A 13,898-nucleotide genomic window follows, 5' to 3' on the forward strand; every position below is an offset into this window, starting at 1 on the left:
CAAAACTGATGGTCCCTACTGAGAAGGATCGGGGGTTACTCAGGTCATTCTCGCAGCAACCCCAGAATCAGGACATATTGGTTGACATTTTGTATCTTTGACCCTTGAGATCGGCTCATCATGGCGGTAAATAGATTGGAGAGGTGGAGATGTGGGGCGGAGGGATCGGGGGGCGTCTCACAAGGTGCTGGAGGCCAGGTTGGTGTCTTCATGCTTCAGCTTCCCGTCCAGCGCCAGGCCGCGCTTCTCCCGGTTGTTGGCCAAGAAGGGGGTCAATGTGTAGACTTTACAGAACGTGGAGCTCGGCGCCACCACATCATTGCTGCAATGAGAAGGAAAGAGTGAAAGACACCAGAACTTTACAGGTTAAACGGTTTATGGAGTTACGTCCGGCATAGAGTGTGAGATCAAGTGTCATCCTCTAATCACAGCCAGAGCGGCGCTCTAACAGTCTGCAGTCACAATAACCAATCAGCAAAGGTAAAAGTGTGTATAATGTAACAGAAGAATAGTGAGTGCAGCTCTGGAGGTGACTGGAGTATGTCATGATGTAACAGCAGAATAGTGACTGCAGCTCTGGAGGTGACTGGAGTATGTCATGATGTAAAATCATTATTGTAGGTAAATGAGTGTGATGATATAACTGTTCAACCAAGAAACAGCCACAGATGGTGATACTATGGTGATGAGATGACTGTGTTTGGGGGGTGTTATATGGTCGTTTCTACTGTGTAATATCAATCCCCCCTGGAAAGCAGCGTATGGGGACAGAAGGGTCCAGGAACATGATCTGTACTCACTCAGCTTCCTCCACTGCTACCGGGCACTTGTACTGGGCCGTGTTGAAGAGGCAAATGTCGGCATACTGGCGCACTGCGGTGAGATAGAAGCGTTATAATGCTGCAGCACACGAGGCTCCGGATATAAACATTGCGGATATTGTTTAGCGGATGTGGATTAAAATCCAGCGCTACATTTACACTGCATTTCATGGCCGCAGCGCTACGTCAGAAGGATCCGCCATATACATAAAGCCGGAGCCATTCTCCACTGATATCAGTCAACACCATACGTAAATCTGTACGGAGCAAAGCATAAAACTACCTGGGCCTCACGGGGTTAATGTGCAGAACGCGAGGAAGACTCACCAGAGATCTTAATCTTCTTCACAGTCTTGTTCGTGTTGTTTGTGACGTGGACATTGACGTTGATGGGCTCTCCATGGTAATAGATCTGCCGAAATAAGAAACACAGTGATAAAATGTATCCAGAAGAGTCACCCGTAACAAAATGTATCCAGAAGAGTCACCCGTAACGAAATGTATCCAGAAGAGTCACCCGTAACGAAATGTATCCAGAAGAGTCACAAGTAACAAAATGTATCCAGAAGAGTCACCCGTAACAAAATGTATCCAAAAGAGTCACCAGTAACGAAATGTATCCAGAAGAGTCACCAGTAACAAAATATATCCAAAAGAGTCACCAGTAACAAAATGTATCCAGAAGAGTCACCAGTAACGAAATGTATCCAGAAGAGTCACCCGTAACAAAATGTATCCAAAAGAGTCACCAGTAACGAAATGTATCCAGAAGAGTCACCAGTAACAAAATATATCCAAAAGAGTCACCAGTAACAAAATGTATCCAGAAGAGTCACCAGTAACAAAATGTATCAAGAGTCACCAGTAACAAAATGTATCCAGAAGAGTCACCAGTAACGAAATGTATTCAGAAGAGTCACCAGTAACAAAATGTATCCAGAAGAGTCACCAGTAACGAAATGTATCCAGAAGAGTCACCCGTAACAAAATGTATCCAGAAGAGTCACCAGTAACGAAATGTATCCAGAAGAGTCACCCGTAACAAAATGTATCAAGAGTCACCAGTAACAAAATGTATCAAAAGTCACCAGTAACAAAATGTATCAAGAGTCACCAGTAACAAAATGTATCCAGAAGAGTCACCCGTAACGAAATGTATCCAGAAGAGTCACCAGTAACAAAATGTATCAAGAGTCACCAGTAACAAAATGTATCCAGAAGAGTCACCAGTAACAAAATGTATCAAGAGTCACCAGTAACAAAATGTATCAAGAGTCACCAGTAACAAAATGTATCAAGAGTCACCAGTAACAAAATGTATCAAGAGTCACCAGTAACAAAATGTATCAAGAGTCACCAGTAACAAAATGTATCAAGAGTCACCAGTAACAAAATGTATCAAGAGTCACCAGTAACAAAATGTATCAAGAGTCACCAGTAACAAAATGTATCAAGAGTCACCAGTAACAAAATGTATCAAGAGTTACCAGTAACAAAATGTATCCAGAAGAGTCACCCGTAACGAAATGTATCCAGAAGAGTCACAAGTAACAAAATGTATCCAGAAGAGTCACCAGTAACGAAATGTATCCAGAAGAGTCACCAGTAACGAAATGTATCCAGAAGAGTCACCCGTAACAAAATGTATCCAAAAGAGTCACCAGTAACGAAATGTATCCAGAAGAGTCACCAGTAACAAAATGTATCCAAAAGAGTCACCAGTAACAAAATGTATCCAAAAGAGTCACCAGTAACGAAATGTATCCAGAAGAGTCACCAGTAACAAAATGTATCAAGAGTCACCAGTAACAAAATGTATCCAGAAGAGTCACCAGTAACGAAATGTATTCAGAAGAGTCACCAGTAACAAAATGTATCCAGAAGAGTCACCAGTAACGAAATGTATCCAGAAGAGTCACCCGTAACAAAATGTATCCAGAAGAGTCACCAGTAACGAAATGTATCCAGAAGAGTCACCCGTAACAAAATGTATCAAGAGTCACCAGTAACAAAATGTATCAAGAGTCACCAGTAACAAAATGTATCAAAAGTCACCAGTAACAAAATGTATCAAGAGTCACCAGTAACGAAATGTATCCATAAGAGTCACCCGTAACGAAATGTATCCAGAAGAGTCACCAGTAACAAAATGTATCAAGAGTCACCAGTAACAAAATGTATCCAAAAGAGTCACCAGTAACGAAATGTATCCAGAAGAGTCACCAGTAACAAAATGTATCAAGAGTCACCAGTAACAAAATGTATCCAGAAGAGTCACCAGTAACAAAATGTATCAAGAGTCACCAGTAACAAAATTTATCAAGAGTCACCAGTAACAAAATGTATCAAGAGTCACCAGTAACAAAATGTATCAAGAGTCACCAGTAACAAAATGTATCAAGAGTTACCAGTAACAAAATGTATCCAGAAGAGTCACCCGTAACGAAATGTATCCAGAAGAGTCACCAGTAACAAAATGTATCCAGAAGAGTCACCAGTAACAAAATGTATCCAGAAGAGTCACCAGTAACAAAATGTATCCAAAAGAGTCACCAGTAACGAAATGTATCCAGAAGAGTCACCCGTAACAAAATGTATCAAGAGTCACCAGTAACAAAATGTATCCAGAAGAGTCACCAGTAACAAAATGTATCCAGAAGAGTCACCCGTAACAAAATGTATCCAAAAGAGTCACCAGTAACGAAATGTATCCAGAAGAGTCACCAGTAACAAAATGTATCAAGAGTCACCAGTAACAAAATGTATCCAGAAGAGTCACCAGTAACGAAATGTATCAAGAGTCACCAGTAACAAAATGTATCAAGAGTCACCAGTAACAAAATGTATCCAGAAGAGTCACCAGTAACGAAATGTATCAAGAGTCACCAGTAACAAAATGTATCAAGAGTCACCAGTAACAAAATGTATCCAGAAGAGTCACCAGTAACAAAATGTATCCAGAAGAGTCACCTGTAACAAAATGTATCCAGAAGAGTTACCAGTAACAAAATGTATCCAGAAGAGTCACAAGTAACTAAATGTATCCAGAAGTGTCACCAGTAACAAAATGTATCCAGAAGAGTCACCAGTAACAAAATGTATCCAGAAGAGTCACCAGTAACAAAATGTATCCAGAAGAGTCACCAGTAACGAAATGTATCCAGAAGAGTCACCAGTAACGAAATGTATCCAGAAGAGTCACCAGTAACAAAATGTATCCAGAAGAGAAACCCGTAACGAAATGTATCCAGAAGAGTCACCAGTAACGAAATGTATCCAGAAGAGTCACCAGTAACAAAAATATATCCAGAAGAGTCACACGTAACAAAATGTATCCAGAAGAGTCACACGTAACAAAATGTATCCAGAAGAGTCACCAGTAACAAAATGTATCCAGAAGAGTCACCAGTAACAACATGTATCCAAAAGAGTCACCAGTAACAAAATGTATCCAGAAGAGTCACCCGTAACAAAATGTATCCAGAAGAGTCACCAGTAACGAAATGTATCCAGAAGAGTCACCAGTAACAAAAATATATCCAGAAGAGTCACCCGTAACAAAATGTATCCAGAAGAGTCACCAGTAACAAAATGTATCCAGAAGAGTTACCAGTAACAAAATGTATCCAGTAGAGTCACAAGTAACTAAATGTATCCAGAAGTGTCACCAGTAACAAAATGTATCCAGAAGAGTCACCAGTAACAAAATGTATCCAGAAGAGTCACCAGTAACAAAATGTATCCAGAAGAGTCACCAGTAACAAAATGTATCCAGAAGAGTCACCAGTAACAAAATGTATCCAGAAGAGTCACCCATAACAAAATGTATCCAGGAGAGTCACCAGTAACGAAATGTATCCAGAAGAGTCACCAGTAACAAAATATATCCAGAAGAGTCACCAGTAACAAAATGTATCCAGAATTATCACCAAAAATAAAATGTATCAAGTAAAGTTACCAGTAACAAAAAATATCCAGAAGAGTCACCATTAACAAAAACTATCCAGAAGAGTCACCAGTAACAAAATTTATCCAGAAGAGTCACCAGTAACAAAATGTATCCAGAAAAGTTACCAGTAACAAAAACTATCCAGAAGAGTCACCAGTAACAAAATTTATCCATACATATCACCAGTAACAAAATGTATCCAGAAGAGTCACCAGTAACAAAATACAGTCATATGAAAAAGTTTGGGCACCCCTATTAATGTTAACCTTTTTTCTTTATAACAATTTGAGGTTTTGCTATTTCAGTTTCATATACAGTTAGGTCCAGAAATCTTTGGCCAGTGACACAGTTTTGGCGAGTTGGGCTCTGCATGCCACCACATTGGATTTGAAATGAAATCTCTACAACAGAATTCAAGTGCAGATTGTAACATTTAATTTGAAGGTTTTAACAAAAATATCTAATAGAAATTGTAGGAATTGTCACATTTCTTTACAAACACTCCACATTTTAGGAGGTCAAAAGTAATTGGACAAATAAACCAAACCCAAACAAAATATTTTTATTTTCAATATTTTGTTGCGAATCCTTTGGAGGCAATCACTGCCTTAAGTCTGGAACCCATGGACATCACCAAACGCTGGGTTTCCTTCTTCTTACTGCTTTGCCAGGCCTTTACAGCCGCAGCCTTCAGGTCTTGCTTGTTTGTGGGTCTTTCCGTCTTAAGTCTGGATTTGAGCAAGTGAAATGCATGCTCAATTGGGTTAAGATCTTGTGATTGACTTGGCCATTGCAGAATGTTCCACTTTTTTGCACTCATGAACTCCTGGGTAGCTTTGGCTGTATGCTTGGGGTCATTGTCCATCTGTACTATGAAGCGCCGTCCGATCAACTTTGCGGCATTTGGCTGAATCTGGGCTGAAAGTATATCCCGGTACACTTCAGAATTCATCCGGCTACTCTTGTCTGCTGTTATGTCATCAATAAACACAAGTGACCCAGTGCCATTGAAAGCCATGCATGCCCATGCCATCACGTTGCCTCCACCATGTTTTACAGAGGATGTGGTGTGCCTTGGATCATGTGCCGTTCCCTTTCTTCTCCAAACTTTTTTCTTCCCATCATTCTGGTACAGGTTGATCTTTGTCTCATCTGTCCATAGAATACTTTTCCAGAACTGAGCTGGCTTCATGAGGTGTTTTTCAGCAAATTTAACTCTGGCCTGTCTATTTTTGGAATTGATGAATGGTTTGCATCTAGATGTGAACCCTTTGTATTTACTTTCATGGAGTCTTCTCTTTACTGTTGACTTAGAGACAGATGCACCTACTTCACTGAGAGTGTTCTGGACTTCAGTTGATGTTGTGAACGGGTTCTTCTTCACCAAAGAAAGTATGCGGCGATCATCCACCACTGTTGTCATCCGTGGACGCCCAGGCCTTTTTGAGTTCCCAAGCTCACCAGTCAATTCCTTTTTTCTCAGAATGTACCCGACTGTTGATTTTGCTATTCCAAGCATGTCTGCTATCTCTCTGATGGATTTTTTCTTTTTTTTCAGCCTCAGGATGTTCTGCTTCACCTCAATTGAGAGTTCCTTAGACCGCATGTTGTCTGGTCACAGCAACAGCTTCCAAATGCAAAACCACACACCTGTAATCAACCCCAGACCTTTTAACTACTTCATTGATTACAGGTTAACGAGGGAGACGCCTTCAGAGTTAATTGCAGCCCTTAGAGTCCCTTGTCCAATTACTTTTGGTCCCTTGAAAAAGAGAAGGCTATGCATTACAGAGCTATGATTCCTAAACCCTTTCTCCGATTTGGATGTGAAAACTCTCATATTGCAGCTGGGAGTGTGCACTTTCAGCCCATATTATATATAGAATTGTATTTCTGAACATGTTTTTGTAAACAGCTAAAATAACAAAACTTGTGTCACTGTCCAAATATTTCTGGACCTAACTGTATCTAATAACTGATGGACTGAGTAATATTTCTGGATTGAAATGAGGTTTATTGTACTAACAGAAAATGTGCAATCCGCATTTAAACAAAATTTGACCAGTGAAAAAGTATGGGCACCCTTATCAATGTCTTGATTTGAACACTCCTAACTACTTTTTACTGACTTACTAAAGCACTAAATTGGTTTTGTAACCTCATTGAGCTTTGAGCTTCATAGGCAGGTGTATCCAATCATGAGAAAAGGTATTTAAGGTGGCCACTTGCAAGTTGTTCTCCTATTTGCATCTCCTATGAAGAGTGGCATCATGGGCTCCTCAAAACAACTCTCAAATGATCTGAATACAAAGATTATTCAACATAGTTGTTCAGGGGAAGATACAGAAAGTTGTCTCAGAGATTTACACTGTCAGTTTCCACTGTGAGGAACATAGTAAGGAAATGGAAGAACACAGGTACAGTTCTTGTTAAGCCCAGAAGTGGCAGGCCAAGAAAAATATCAGAAAGGCAGAGAAGAAGAATGGTGAGAACAGTCAAGGACAATCCACAGACCACCTCCAAAGACCTGCAGCATCATCTTGCTGCAGATGGTGTCAATGTGCATCGGTCAACAATACAGCGCACGTTGCACAAGGAGAAGCTGTATGGGAGAGTGATGGGAAAGAAGCCGTTTCTGCAAGCACGCCACAAACAGAGTCGCCTGAGGTATGCAAAAGCACATTTGGACAAGCCAGTTATATTTTGGAAGAAGGTCTTGTGGAGTGATGAAACAAAGATTGAGATGTTTGGTCATACAAAAAGGCGTTATGCATGGAGGCAAAAAAACATGGCATTCCAAGAAAAGCACTTGCTACCCACAGTAACATTTGATGGAGGTTCCATCATGCTTTGGGGCTGTGTGGCCAATGCCGGCACCGGGAATCTTGTTACAGTTGAGGGTCGAATGGATTCAACTCAGTATCAGCAGATTCTTGACAATAATGTGCAAGAATCAGTGACGAAGTTGAAGTTACGCAGGGGATGGATATTTCAGCAAGACAATGATCCAAAACACCGCTCCAAATCCACTCAGGCATTCATGCAGAGGAACAGTTACAATGTTCTGGAATGGCCATCCCAGTCCCCAGACCTGAATATCATTGAACATCTGTGGGATGATGTGAAGCGGCTGTCCATGCTCGGCGACCATCAAACTTAACTGAACTGGAATTATTTTGTAAACAGGAATGGTCAAATCTACCTTCATCCAGGATCCAGGAACTCATTAACAGCTACAGGAAGCGACTAGAGGCTGTGATTTCTGCAAAAGGAGGATCTACACAATATTAATGTCACTTTTATGTTGAGGTGCCCATACTTATGCACCGGTCACATTTTGTTTAAATGCGGATTGCACATTTTCTGTTAGTACAATAAACCTCATTTCATTCCAGAAATATTCCTCAGTCCATCAGTTATTAGATATATGAAGCTGAAATAGCAAAAACCCAAATTGTTATAAAGAAAAAAGGTTACATTAATAGGGGCGCACAAAAACAATATCACTGGGTGATCTACATCAGGTGCAGTGCTCAGTGTGGTCTGTAGATGTCGCTAGAATTACACTCTGCGCAGCTGTGGACCCGATTCATTGTCATTGCATTTTTCACCTTTTTCTCTTTTTTGCCTTATTCCTCGTCCCTTTTTGAGACCATTTTATTTTCGCGTTGTTTCCTTGGTTTTTCTCCTTTTTTATCTTTAATGTTTGTTATCATGGACGGAGTTCACAGTTTCCAGATCTTTTCAGATGATTCATTAATTGTTTAATTAAAATATTTGCACAAATGAATGATAATGTATGGGAAGTCTGAGGGGGCGTCACCAGAGATTCTTCCATGGGGGTGTGTTATTTTCCCCTCCATGATAAAGACCAATCAGAAGCAGGAGACATAATGCAGGGGAAAAAATACCACGCCCCCCACAGAAGCTTAGAACATGATTTTCCTCTGAGCCATGTAATGACAGACAGTCCTGTATAGAGTACAGTAGAGATGTGTGACAACAAACACCTCTGGAAGCTCTCATGTCACGGCAGTCAGTGGGGGGGATGTAGTAGAGGTGAGTCATGAATGGAAGCTAATCAAGGTGTTTGTAATGACGCTCAGCTCTGCTCTACACTACAAAGCAGGTGCAGAGATCAGGGCTGTCATTTCTAGATCAGGACAGGGATTTGGTCTTTGTAGATTTTATATTTTGTGTTGCCTGATGAAAATGCTACATCTGACACGATGCAAACAGCAGAAACTGAGCTAGCCGGGGCAGAGGTATGAGTGCAGCTCTGGAGGTGACCGGAGCAGGAGCATACAATGCAGCACAATACATGGTTGGGGCTACATATTTAATACTCTACAGACACCCGATGATCCAGAGTATTTCACAACCTCTAATGCGATCACAGTCACCTCTTTATCCAGCGACGCCTCCAGGTGGAGCGGCTTATCAGACATCAGGAACTGTCGCGTGGTCTCAGCCATCGGCTGGGGTCCCGGCCTCTCCGGAGCATACTGGACCTTCCTGATTACTAATCGCACTGAATTCCTGAAAAAGAATGATTGTAATAGATCAGACAACAGTGCAATGCTGAGTACATGGGATGGATGCATGGGCGGATGGATGGATGGATGGATGCATAGATACATGGATGGATGGATAGATGGCTGGATAGATGGCTGGATGGATGGATGGATGGACGGATGGATAGATACATGGATGGATGGATAGATGGATGGATGGATGGACGGATGAGTGGATGGATAGATGGCTGGATGGATGGATGGATGGGTGGATGGATGGACGGATGGATGGATGGACGGATGGATGGATGGATGGATGGATACATGGATGGCTGGATGGATGGATGGATGGATGGATGGATGGATGGATGGATGGATGGGCGGATAGATGCATGGGCGGATGGATGGATGGATGGATGGATGGATAGATACATGGATGGATGGATAGATACATGGATGGATGGATAGATGGCTGGCTGGATGGATGGATGGATGGATGGATGGATGGGTGGATGGATGGACGGATGGATAGATACATGGATGGATGGATAGATGGCTGGATGGATGGATGGATGGACGGATGGATAGATACATGGATGGATGGATAGATGGATGGATGGATGGACGGATGGGTGGATGGATAGATGGCTGGATGGATGGATGGATGGGTGGATGGATGGACGGATGGATGGATGGACGGATGGATGGATGGATAAAACAATTGGCTATTTTTTTTACCTCTTATGAATTTTTTCTTCCAGGGTTTCAGCACAGAACGCTTTCACTTCATAGTCCACTCCACAGGCCTGAACGATGGAGAAGAAAAAAAGTATAAGAAGGATAGAGGAGATGATAAAATGGAAGAGGGTGCAGTATATAGAAGTATCTCACAGACACAGCAGTCCCCATAGTCAGGAGAGGCTGGCCACTGCCAACTCAACCACAACACTTCCACTGACTTCTCTCAAGTCTTCACCTTCTTCATCACTTACCCCAATTTAACACCATCATTAATGGTTCATACAGCCCTCTACAGCCAGCATCACCCCTATCATCACCCTACTACAACCGTCCGGACCACCATCACTCAACCCCCACCTTCTTTACCACCACCTTCCTGTCCACCACCACTTTACCACCGCTGTCCTGACCACCACCACTCAACCCCCACCTTCTTTACCACCACCACTTTACAACCACCTTCCTGACCACCACCACTCTATCACCACCTTCCTGACCACCACCACTCTATCACCACCTTCCTGACCACCACCACTCTATCACCACCTTCCTGACCACCACCACTCTATCACCACCTTCCTGATCACCACTCTGCCACCACCTTCCTGTCCACCACTACTCTACCACCGCTGTCCTGACCACCACCACTCAACCCTCACCTTCTTTACCACCACCTGCCTGTCCACCACTACTCTACCACCAACTTCCTGATCACCAACACTCTACCACCGCTGTCCTGACCACCACCACTCTACCACCACCTTCCTATCCACCACTACTCTACCACCACCTTCCTGACCACCACCACTCTGTCACCACCTTCCTGTCCACCACTACTCTACCACCGCTGTTCTGACCACCACCACTCAACCCCCACCTCTTTACCACCACCACTTTACCACCACCTCCTGACTATCAACACTCTACCACCGCTGTCCTGACTACCACCACTTTAATCACCACCTTCCTGACTACCGCCACCTTCCTGACCACCACTACTCTACTACTGCTGTCCTGACCATCACCACTCAACCCCCACCTTCTTTACCACCCCTTTACCACCACCTTCCTGACCACCACCACTTTATCACCACCTTCCTGACCACCACCACTTTATCACCACCTTCCTGACCACCACAACTCTACCACCGCTGTCCTGACCACCACCACCACCACCACTCAACCCCCACCTTCTTTACCACCACCACTTTGCCACCACCTTCCTGACCACTACCACTCTGCCACCACCTTCCTGTCCACCACTACTCTACCACCACCTTCCTGTCCACCACTACTCTACCACCACCTTCCTGACTACCACCACTCTACTACCACCTGAAGTATATTAATACCACTGTGTTTTCACCTTTGGCACCACCAATCTTTCACCACCCAAGTAACTGCCACAGGGTAGAGATGGAAAATGAGAATCCCTGAGATCAATGAAGGGGACCTCTAACCATCACGTTATTTTTACCCCCTATCTTGTGACTACAAACCTTTCCGGTGTCTTCAGGGCCGGGCTGAAGAGTGACAGAGCAAGGGAGGTTGGGTGGAATCTGGAAAACAAAAACAAAAACAAAACAAACATTTTTATTGCACATTATTGGTGTTTACGTTTTTTTCTAATGATGTTCCTTCCGCACGGACAATCACATATTGGAATAAAAGTCTTGTTTTTGTCCTTTATCATCAGAACTATTTTATTTTAGGTCTTAGTTTTCTAATTAAGACGTGTAGTATTTTTTAGGCTTCTCATTTTGGTACAACCGGACAATATTTTTTTGTATTTTATAAACTTTTCTGCTTTTTTATATATTATTTTTATATTATACAGACCCTGAACCAGCAGGAGATGCAGAGCTGTGTGTACAAAGAAGAAACCAGAAATATTGTGAATGCTGCTCTGGATGTGACTATATGACACGACGGCACTAAAAAGACCAAAGAACTTCACAAGTCAGATGTTTATATATATATATACCGTATATATATATATATATATATATATATATATATAAAACATCTGATTTGTGAAGTTCTTTGCTCTTTTTTGTGTATATATATATATATATATATATATATATATATATATATATATATATATATTATATCAGGTTTCTTTCTACTATAAACAGCGCCACCCCTGTCCGCAGGTTGTGGCTGGTACTGCAGCTCAGTGAATGGGACGAGATGTAATACCACTCACAACCTGTGGACATGTGCGGCGCTGTTCTAAGAAGAAAATGAGAATAGCAGAGTTGTGATAAGAATGGAAACAAATGGGTTTGTTGCATCTTAGGTGTAAAACAACATTTTTCGAAAATTATAAAAAATAAGGAAATTTATTTTTAACATTTTTTTGAGTAGACGTGAAGGATCCTCTCTCCTACCTCGAAGGTGAATGGGTAGGCGTGCTCGCCCAACTTCTTAATCAAGCGCTCCTGCAGTCGCGTCAGCGGCTTCTTCTCTTCGGGGACGGGCGGGAAGGCTTGAATATTGGCCACGAAAAGATCCTTCCGAAATGTCAATCCGAGAACGTCCAGGTCCTCGCGTCCGTAACGGAAGGCACAAGTCAACGTCACGAACACTGGAGGAAGGAGAGACAGAGCCGGGCTGTAATGAGGCGCGGGGGTGGGGGGGGAAACCCGCCGCCGGCAGCAGCAGAACGTGCTCATGGAGAGCGGTAATTACAGGACGGCTCCGCTCCTCCTCGACTCTAATTATCTCTAATTGCAAATTAAAAATGTTCATAAAGCTTAAATTCGTGCAGGGAAAACGAAAAACCAATTCTCCAGAAATACAATCAGACGTAGATGGGGAATGTGTCCTTAGATTCACTCAGCAGCTGACCTGGGGGCCGCACAATCAGAGGACGGACCCCACAGAGGGAAAACGCCTTCACTTTTACATAACTAGCCCCTTTGGATATTAGAACCTATAAAAATGTCAGAGGAACGTCTGTCCCGTGGGAGGCCGGTGATTATTTTTTGTTACTGCTGTAGACGATAAAATCTGAGATAAAATGACTTTTCCTCAAACTTGCCCCGCCCCCGAGGAGCATCAATTGTTATTTATTTTACTTATTAATATAGCGCTGTACAGATAAAAGGACACAAGGTGTTTTATCTCCCTTGTCCCCTGCTCTTGTGATGTTTTGCTACTAAAAATATATCTGTGGCCATCAGACTGTATTCATTACCTTTCCTCTCCTTCAGATATTCGGGATCCACCAAAACCACTCCATCTAGAAAAATACAAAAATATAGATTCTTTGTTTAATTTACTGTTATATACATTGGGAATAAAAAGGAAAATTCAACCACTGACTTGTATACTAGATTTATTACCCTATCCTGACTGAAATATGTCAATAAATCCACAGCCTGAAAGGAAAACATTGTACTGACCTGTCCTACAGTCTCCTCTAGTACAAAACCAATAGAAAAGGTAGCCAAGGACAATACAATAATACAACTAAAAGGCATAAACACAGGCAGGAAAAGCCAAGGAGAAATACCAAGCATATCCCATCATAGGGGTAGATTACCTATCGCCATTAGCCACTGCTGAGCCACACCAACACGTGTTTCGGCCGTAGCCTTCGTCAGGGAGGTAGGCTCCTGACGAAGGCTACGGCCGAAACACGTGTTGGTGTGGCTCAGCAGTGGCTAATGGCGACAGGTAATCTACCCCTATGATGGGATATGCTTGGTATTTCTCCTTGGCTTTTCCTGCCTGTGTTTATGCCTTTTAGTGATATGCAAACAGTTAATTATATCATATGATCTGCCTGTAGATCACATTCATCTAAATGACTACTATACCCATGATGGGGACAGATATTTAGAATGTAACATATACCTTTATCCC

At 42.4% G+C, this 13,898-nt stretch overlaps 1 protein-coding gene across 2 annotated transcripts in view; it reads right to left on the minus strand.

Moving 5' to 3' along the window:
• Window positions 1–13,898, minus strand: part of LOC142292343 (beta-arrestin-1) — a 176,529-nt gene that overhangs the window by 41,841 nt on the left and 120,790 nt on the right. For both annotated transcript variants that reach the window (XM_075337652.1, XM_075337651.1), the window contains exons 4-11: window positions 13,228–13,272; window positions 12,419–12,615; window positions 11,525–11,584; window positions 10,023–10,090; window positions 9,174–9,309; window positions 1,149–1,233; window positions 801–873; window positions 182–322 (exon numbers count right to left, since the gene is read on the minus strand). In XM_075337652.1, coding sequence (XP_075193767.1) covers window positions 182–322; window positions 801–873; window positions 1,149–1,233; window positions 9,174–9,309; window positions 10,023–10,090; window positions 11,525–11,584; window positions 12,419–12,615; window positions 13,228–13,272 — 805 coding nt within the window. The remainder of the gene's footprint in view (window positions 1–181; window positions 323–800; window positions 874–1,148; window positions 1,234–9,173; window positions 9,310–10,022; window positions 10,091–11,524; window positions 11,585–12,418; window positions 12,616–13,227; window positions 13,273–13,898) is intronic.

Source organism: Anomaloglossus baeobatrachus, chromosome 2 (genome assembly GCF_048569485.1).
Source record: "Anomaloglossus baeobatrachus isolate aAnoBae1 chromosome 2, aAnoBae1.hap1, whole genome shotgun sequence".
NCBI lineage: Eukaryota > Metazoa > Chordata > Amphibia > Anura > Aromobatidae > Anomaloglossus > Anomaloglossus baeobatrachus.